This window comes from Capra hircus (assembly GCF_001704415.2).
Source record: "Capra hircus breed San Clemente chromosome X unlocalized genomic scaffold, ASM170441v1, whole genome shotgun sequence".
In the NCBI taxonomy this organism is placed as follows: Eukaryota; Metazoa; Chordata; class Mammalia; order Artiodactyla; family Bovidae; genus Capra; species Capra hircus.
The window spans coordinates 38,722,228-38,730,930 of NW_017189516.1; the positions used below are offsets into that span (position 1 = coordinate 38,722,228).

Genomic DNA, 8,703 nt, shown 5'->3' on the forward strand with positions numbered 1-8,703 from the left:
GTGTTCAGTGGAAAGTCTCTTTGTGCTGAATCCAAAGCTTCAGAAGGAGCAATTAAATGTTCATGAGACATAAACGTGGAAAAGTGGAAAAAGCAATTTTCTCCTTACAGATAGATCATTTGAATAAAACTTGGTATCAAAGATGACTGAAGAGAAACTTTCCCGATGACGCTGTGGGTGTGAACATTTTCATAGAGGTTTTCCCTAGAAACAGTTTTGCACAATAGCTGCCAAACCTGGCCCAGGTGTTTCACATCAGTCTTCTGAGATGGCATCTTCACTGAGGTCAGCAGAAACTCTAGCTGAATTTCCTTAAATCCTACACCTCTAAGACCAAGTGCAACTTAGGCCTTAGGAATTTTGTACCACTTTGGCCAATTCAGTGTGGCTGGTAACCTTAGCCACTAAAAAACTGCTTTTAAATCATTTCTAGGTAACAATTAGATTAAAATTTGTCCTTTGAAGTCTGCTTCCAGTTGGCATTTTGGATATCACTTAAATTGAATCTCTGCTTCTGTGCTCATATGTTGGGTCACGTGGCCATGGGGCCTATTAAACGTTTTAAACCAAATTTCTTTTTAATACTGTTAAAACAGTAACACGAAAAGCATGAGACTATGAGTATGCAGTGCCAAGTCAATCCAAATAGCAATTCTGATTTAGACTTAATGATGTGTAAGGTCCTAACGGTAACTATTATAAAAATATGTTCTTTGTCAAAACAAGCTCTCAGCTACAGAATTCTAAAACTTCATCTCCTAAGGTACCAGCAAAGAGGAAAGGGATTTTTAACCCGAGAGCAGAGTAGGAATGGAGTTGCTGGTTACCAGGGGAGGAATCTGAGTCATCACAGCAGGAAGGTTAGAGAAGGACTTGGTTCTATGGCTTCAGAGAACACTAACTAGTCTAAACTATATTTTTAAAACTTTTTCCCCCAGTCCTAAAATTCACCCAGGAGACAGAGGCTGGTGTAACTGCAAAGCAGAGAAAATGGATCAGCCTGGAGGGCTGCTCCTAGTCGGAGAGGTCGAATGGCATCTTGCTGATGACCTCCCCACTCTCGTCGACTATGGTGTGGTAGACCCAGCGGCAGTTGCAGTGGCAAGTGGGCCCGCACTTGGTGGAGTTACACTCGGGGCACGGGTAGAAGCAACCCAGGCAGTCTTCATCAAGGCAGTCACACAGGTCAGCCTGATTGAAGGTGAGCCTGCCCTTTTGGTCATACTTGTTGACTTCGCGTTTTACAGGAACAAACTCATTCTTCCTTGTCATTTGCCCTTCCTTTATCAGCTGCCTTAATTTAGGGTTGAAGTTGGCTACCTGAGGCCCGGGATTTTGAAATGACAACCGTTTTAACTGCCGCTCCACCCATTTCATCTGCTTCAGTTCCATCTCACTTGGTTTCTCAGGAGAACTTGGACGTGCAGGTCTCTCTCGCACGGAACTGCTTTTTTCTGCTTGGTCACTCATTTCTGCTCACCTGGGGACACAAACAAAGTCAGCAACCATTTGTGGGAGCTCAGTCAACCATGAGGACGCTGGAGCTGGTAAACATCATTTCAGAATGGGCCTATGAAGTTTTTACTTCCAACCTGGGTTAAGTGGATAGGAGCAAGTTTATCAACACCAACAAATCTTTGGACAAAAGTGCTTTTATCAGATAGTATTTCCTCCTTTATTCAACCATCTCTTTTTTCTATCAACTGTTTAAATAACCATTCATGTTGGTCTAGACTAGTACTTCTCAAACATTAATGTGCATATGAATCAGGAAACATCTTGTTAAAAACTAGATTATGATTCAGTTAGGACTGGGGTGGGGCCAGAGAACCTACCTGTCTAATGTATGCCCAGATTATACTGATATTGCTAATTCCAAACCTACTTTGAGTCTCAAGGGCCTAGAGCTAAACCAATAGTGATTAGGGGCCACAATTGCTTGATCAGGGGCAGAAATTGCTTCGCTTTAATAGAAACCCAATTATTCTTCTTAGGTGAGTGGCCCTAGGATAGGAAAACAACAGTTTTTTATGTAAAGAATCTCTTTCTCTCCACAATTCCCGCCCCCTCCCCGCCCCCCGACACTACCCCCACACAAGGCAAACTCTTGACTTTTCCTCCAGCGAAATTGGTTTGAACAAAGAAAATACTGTTTGAACCACTTCAGATCAATAAACATATTCCTTGTTTCTAATGACTGTAGTAAGTAATGGAAATTGGATGGTCATTTTTAGCAATTGCCTTTTCTCTTTAAAACATCAGCACATTAGCTGTGGTTTCTTTCGTTTGAAGCGACCTCCAATTCTCCTCAGGAAACACTCTACAAGCTACTTTAAGGTAATTCATCATACTGAATTAGTGACTGGTTTCTAAAAGGCTTTCTAAGGTCAGTACACTCTCAAGGACTTTCAGTGTCATTTCACCTCTCTCCATGTCTCACTGTCTCTGTGTGTCTGTCTCTTCCCTCACCACTCCCCCGATCCCTCTGTTTCTCTCCTAATAGGCCCATGTCTTACAGACTCCACAAAGCTTCCCAAACTACTACTAACTTAAAGTAGAGAGGCAGAGGATGCCCATTTCTTTAAGGATGTTCTGCCTAGCTTCCAGAAGCAAACTGGCCAAAAGGAAGAGAGACAGGGGATGGGGCATCAGCTGTGAGAGGATCACCATACTAGAGAAAAATTCCCTTTGCTTCTCACTGGAGAGTTTCAGGCAATTCCAGAGGACTGGCCACATTCTGTTTGATACATATTACTCATTTCACACAACAGGTTCCCTTTTAGGTCTTCCTTGGCACTTGAACGATGTAGTGTCTATAGAGAGGGAAAAGCAAATGATTCCCCTGAATCTCTCTCTTGAATTGGATTTATTTGCCAGGATCTTGTTGAGTAAATACCCAGGACAGAAATAATACAGTTTCATAATTTCTATCTAAGTTACTCCAATGTCTTGGCACATCTAGAACATTTAGTTTTTTATTACTCTAATTCTCTGAGTTGTAATTTCATAGTTGACTCCTTACCTTACTTTTTTTAGGGGGAAAAGGGTAGCAGCTACCTTTCTGATACATTACCCTAGGCAGAGGAGCCTCAGGCCTCACACTGCCAGGGATCAAACACTAGCACTGTCTTCACCACTATCTGACTTTAACTTAAGATGACCTCAGCTGCTTAACCTCAGTTTCCTCATCTGAAAATGGGGATAATAATAGAACCTTCTCTATGGGTATGCCCTAAATTAGGTGCAGTGAGAACTTCAAAGATGATATAAGACCAGGTTTCTGCCCGCAAAGGTTTGGCAATCTCCACTGGAGAGATCAAGTGTCTGCAGCTCACTGCAAGGACAGGGAAAGGAGCTCCAGTTCAGATTCTGAGAACCCTATGGGGGTGGGGGTGGGGTTCGTAATAATCAAACATCAATAGAGGCATCCCTATTTAGAACTAAGCTTTATATCTTCTTTCTGCACCCCCCGCCAGTTTAGTGAGGTGCTCAGTCACTCAGTTGTGTCCACCTCTTTGCAACTCCATGGACTATAGCCCTCCAGGCTCCTCGGTCCATTTTCCAGGCAAGAATATTGGAGTGGGTTGCCATTCCCTTCTCCAGAACTAACCTTTTCATCTTAAAGAATTCCGGTTCATCCCCATAATGGTAAAAGAAGTGAGTGTGTGAGTGAGTGAGTGAGTGTGTGTGTGTGTGTGTGCATGTGCAAATTTACCACCATAATTCAGGCTAGAGCCACTGTTTTTTTTCATTCATTCAGCAAATATTGATCAAGAGTATACCATATATGCTAGGAATTGTGCCCTATTTATTGCAGTCACAACTGCACACACAAGTCCAGAGTCCTTCAAGCAGTGGTCCTTACAGAAATGAATAAATTGGGGTAAAAACTTTCACCCTTCAATTAAGCAAAATATCTGTGTAGGCCAATTTTAAGGCACAGTATTTGTTTTAGAAACAGGCATCAAGACTCTGGTGGAGAAACTCAAAGTTTAGTTATGAATAGCTGTGAACCAACAGAGAATGCGATGGGCACCCACTCCAGTACTCTTGCCTGGCAAATCCCATGGATGGAAGAGCCTGGTAGGCTGCAGTCCATGGGGTCTCTAAGAGTCGGACACACTGAGTGACTTCCCTTTCACTTTTCACTGTCATGCACTGGAGAAGGAAATGGCAACCCACCCCCAGTGTTCTTGCCTGAAGAATCCCAGGGACAGGGGAGCCTGGTGAGCTGCCATCTATGGGGTCACACAGAGTCGGACATGACTGAAGTGAGTTAGCAGCAGTAGTATCAGCAGCTGTGAACCAAACACAAACCTGATTCTCAATTATAGAAAGTAGAATCATGTTACAATGAGACCTTTTACTGCAGGAGCACTGGATATTGCAAGTAAAATCACCAGGCAGCTGAACAGATGTGGCCATGTTATGTTCAGCTATAGCACACTCAAGACTTCCCTGGTGGCTCAGACGGTAAAGGGTCTGCCTACAATGCGGGAGACCCGGGTTCAATCCCTGGGTGGGGAAAGATCTCCTGAAGAAGGGAATGGCCACCCACTCCAGTATTCTTGCCTCCCCCCGCCCCCCCACCCCAAAAAGGGTTCAAGGAAATATTGGGCTTCCCTGGTGGCTCAGAGGTTAAAGCGTCTGCCTGTAACGCAGGAGACACGGGTTCAATCCCTGGGTGGGAAAGATCCCCTGGAGAAGGGAATGGCAACCCACTCCAGTACTCTTGCCTGGAGAATCCCATGGATGGAGGAGCCTGGTGGGCTACAGTCCATGGGGTCACAAAGAGTCGGACACGACTGAGTGACTTCACCTTCTATAGCACACTCACACTTTGACATGAGATATGTTTGTGAACCAGAATTGTTAGCTTAAACCCCAGGGTCTCTTAAACCCTTGACCTCTCTCAAAAATGTTGGGAGGATATGTTGAGGCAAACAGTTTAGGGAAATTCAAAATAGAAATAAATGCTCGGTGAATGCATTTGAACCCTTGACATTCCAATCCTGTTGGTCAGGAAAGATCTTCGTATTTTCACGGGGAAGTAATTTTTCTGTTGAAATCACTTTGAAGGTAACATTATTTTCTTCTTGTCACTCAACAATTTATTTACTTGTCATAAAATAAAGTGAAAAAACTCTGAGCCCAACCACATAAAAGTCTTACAAGCATGAGCTTTATCATTATCTTTCTTACCATAGTTCTCTTAGTCCTTAAATTTCACGGTGCTGAAAATATCCTTTTTCTGTTTCTTTTCTGGATTGTTCTCCCTCTGAGCAGTGGTTACCAGGATCTTTTAGAATGACATGTATTTGCTAAGTGGATTAAAGGCGAGATAATGGAAAACTTTTTTCCCCAACTATCTGGGTGATATTCTTAATCTGGAAAACAGATGTTTCAACATCTTTTTGCATCTTTGTGTTCATGATTACATTTCATGATTTCAGAATATTCCAAATGATTCCAATTCACTTTCCACATAGTTGGAAGCAGGAAGCCATTAAGATGAACCCCTTTCAACTTACATGTCATAATAGGAGGTGAAAGAAGGTAGAAAAGGGAGGGAGGAGTCCATTAGACTTGTTCTTGGTTGATGTTTTTTTATACTTCTCTCAGCTCTCAAAACTGTCTTTTTGTTTAATTCACTTATTGAAGCAGTTGATGCTTTTTATTATCCCATGCGCACAGATTAAATATATTAAAATATACTTACTCACTGGAAGATGAAAGATAATCCTTATATAGATGGTTACACTACTTTCACCGCCTTATTTAGATGGTTACACTACTTTCACTGAAGACAGGCCTTTCTACCTAAAGCACCATAAAAACGCAGTTTATCATCTATTCATTAGGGGGAAAATGTGTTACATGTAACACACAAATAAAATCTCCTGTCCTTCCCAATAACTGTGTCTCTTAACTTTCATCTTTCAATTAAAAATGTTTATACAACTATTGTAGGCCATTGGTATTTGAGAAAATGGGAGGAAAATGGTTATTACTGAAATAGACTTCATGAAAAATAGTTTCAAATGTTCAAATTATGTTTAAAAAGAAAAAAGCGAAGGGGGCAAAAGAAAATCTTATTCTAGTAGTACCCTGGCTGAAAGTTTCAACAAATTTAGTCTTTTAAAAAAAACCTTCAGTAATAGTAATAATGAAAGAGATCCTTTTCATTTAACAGTGAGAATGATTAATTTGCCATTTAGAAAAACTTCACATTTTCCATAACTGATACTGGGAATCAAAGATGTATGGGAACATTGTCTATATTTGAGGTTATACAAAAGCCTTGATGAATACACAAGTGGAGATTCTTGGGTCCTGCACCCAGAAATTCCAATTCATTACTTCTGGGGGGTTGCCTGTGACTCTGCATTTTTAACAAACAGCCCTGGTGATTCTGTATTGGTGGTTCAGGGACCACACTGGGAGAAGGGTGGTTGTGTAACTCTCTGAGATTGTAACAGAGCCCAGCTCTGCCTGCCATCCTCTGCTCGCACAGCTGTTGCTAAATATCCTTCAACAAAGATCTTTAGGGAGATGACTTTCATACAGTGATATCTTAAGATACATTCAGAGTGATCCTCAGTTATGACAGTTAAACACCTTTTGATTAATTCACTTCAACTCCTCCTGAAATTAGTGAATATATGAGGGTGTACCTGGGAAGTGTCTACAACCACACTACATATTTAGCCAGAACCCTCTGGTTAAATAGAGGTGGGGCTGCCTATTCACCTAGATTTCGAAAGTACAAGTGAAATATTAGAATTCCAATGAAGGACTCTTAGCCTACCACCATTATATACTGGGGTCTTCCCTGGTGGCTCAGAGGTTAAAGCGTCTGCCTGCAATGAGGGAGACCTGGGTTCCATCCCTGGGCCGGGATGATCCCCTGGAGAAGGAAATGGCAACCCACTCCAGTACTCTTGCCTGGAGAATCCCATGGACACTAGGGAGCCTGGTAGGCTACAGTTCACGGGGTCGCAAAGAGTTGGACGTGACTGAGCCACTTCACTTTATTATATACAGGAGAAGAGATGATGTCATTTGGAGCAAATCATAAGAGACAGCGCCCATACATTGAACAGTTGTTGAAAGGGTAAAGAGAAGGGGTTGAATTTAGACAAAGATGTGGTTATTGTGACAACTGGTGTATAGTATAGTCCGTTTTGCTGAATTTCACCAGCTCTTGCTTCCGTTTATCTTCCTAAATAAAATTAGATGTGTTCCAGCAAGCAGAAATTAAGAAGGCTTCTGGTGAATTCTAGACTGTCTCTGAGTAGTGTGTCCCTCATCACAAATACCTGAGTGGGGAGGATCCAGAAAGCTGCCATGCCCACAGAACTGCTTTTCTCTGCCTGCAAAGAGTGCTGGACCAGTTCTACAAAGGAGGCCAGCCCCCAAATGAGGCACAAGGTAGAGTTCCTATGGGATCCAACTATTTATTTCTTCCCCTTTACCCACCCTTCTTTCTCCTCTGTTGACACCCTGCAGAAGGGAAGTGCGGAAGAATGTATTATTTGTTCATAATTTTTCCTTCTATTCTCTGTATTGTGCCATAGTTTCACTAGGTAAATTATACTTCTCCATCCCATGACCTTGAAATTCACCATATGACTTGCTCGGGCTAAGGGAAAATGGGCACAAGTGATCATTAATGAGTTCTGCGCTGAGATATTAAAGGGCATTGCAAAATTCTGCCAGGTTCTTCTTGTATTTCTGTCATCTGCCATGAGAAGTGCATACCCCAGGAAGCTGCCGACTGCAAAATGAGACACATATGAACAGACCTCAGTCTGATTCACAGCCTTAAGCAGAGCTGCCATAAGTGACCCACAGACACATGAGTAAGAACATCAATGGTATCTTGGTCAACCACTAAGATTTAGGGGTGGGTGTTTTTGCTATGCAGCAGCATCATAGCCTTAGCAGAATAACAGACCAGGGTGACTATTTACTTGGGACTCACTCCTTGCCAAGCACCACTAACATTAGCTCCTTTATTCTACAAAATTTCCTTCTGAGATCTGCTAATGCTTCCATCTTTCATGAAACATCTGCTCAGAGAAGGCAAGGACTCATAGCTAACAAGTGGCTGAGCCAGAAACTCAAATTCACATGTACCCACGTTCAAATATTGCATTGGCCAAAAAGTTCATTTGGGTTTCTTGGGACATTTCATGGAAAAACCAGAATGAACTTTTTGGCCCACCCAATACAATGATTGTTCCATGGCTTTTTCCTATTTTCCTGCAGTTGAAACCACAGGTGATAGCAACAACAACCAGATAAAACACAATTTCACTCTTTCATGAAGGGCACTTTCCTGGGTCTTTTTTCAATCCAATTACTAATTGGGATACTTAAGTTCTGTTTAGTTCTGCTCTAGATTGAATCCTAGCCCGTGAGATTTGAAATGGTAAGTCTTCAGTTCGGAAAGTAATGTGCTTTAGAAACCACAGGAAGGCTTAAAAGAGACTGGAATTTTCTGAAGTTATAGGTAGGAGAGAAAATGTACCAGATAAAAACCAGTTGAGACAGTGTTTTGAGCTTTTTTGACTAAACCAGACAGATTCCACAGAAACTACTCAGGATCCTCTCTGTGACCCCACTGCAAGAGACAACCATTCAGAAAGCAACGCCAGTATTGTTCCAGTGACTCTCAGAAGGAAATATTGCTCATCTCTG

The 8,703-nt window shown here is 42.1% G+C and overlaps 1 protein-coding gene, 1 long non-coding RNA gene and 1 pseudogene across 2 annotated transcripts in view; 2 read left to right on the plus strand and 1 right to left on the minus strand.

Annotated features, from left to right (window-relative positions):
• The window catches only part of LOC108634326, a 42,151-nt gene extending 41,184 nt beyond the window's left edge, over nt 1-967 (plus strand). Inside the window, exon 3 of the long non-coding RNA XR_001917544.1 lies at nt 939-967. This is a non-coding gene — a long non-coding RNA (uncharacterized LOC108634326). The remainder of the gene's footprint in view (nt 1-938) is intronic.
• DMD (dystrophin) overlaps nt 1-8,703 on the plus strand; it is a gene marked incomplete in the record, with an annotated part of 2,117,027 nt that overhangs the window by 2,049,322 nt on the left and 59,002 nt on the right. Inside the window, 2 exon segments of the mRNA XM_018043695.1 lie at nt 939-1,201; nt 1,387-1,547. Coding sequence (XP_017899184.1) covers nt 939-1,201; nt 1,387-1,547 — 424 coding nt within the window.
• Nucleotides 1,006-1,470, minus strand: LOC102169949 (annotated as a pseudogene).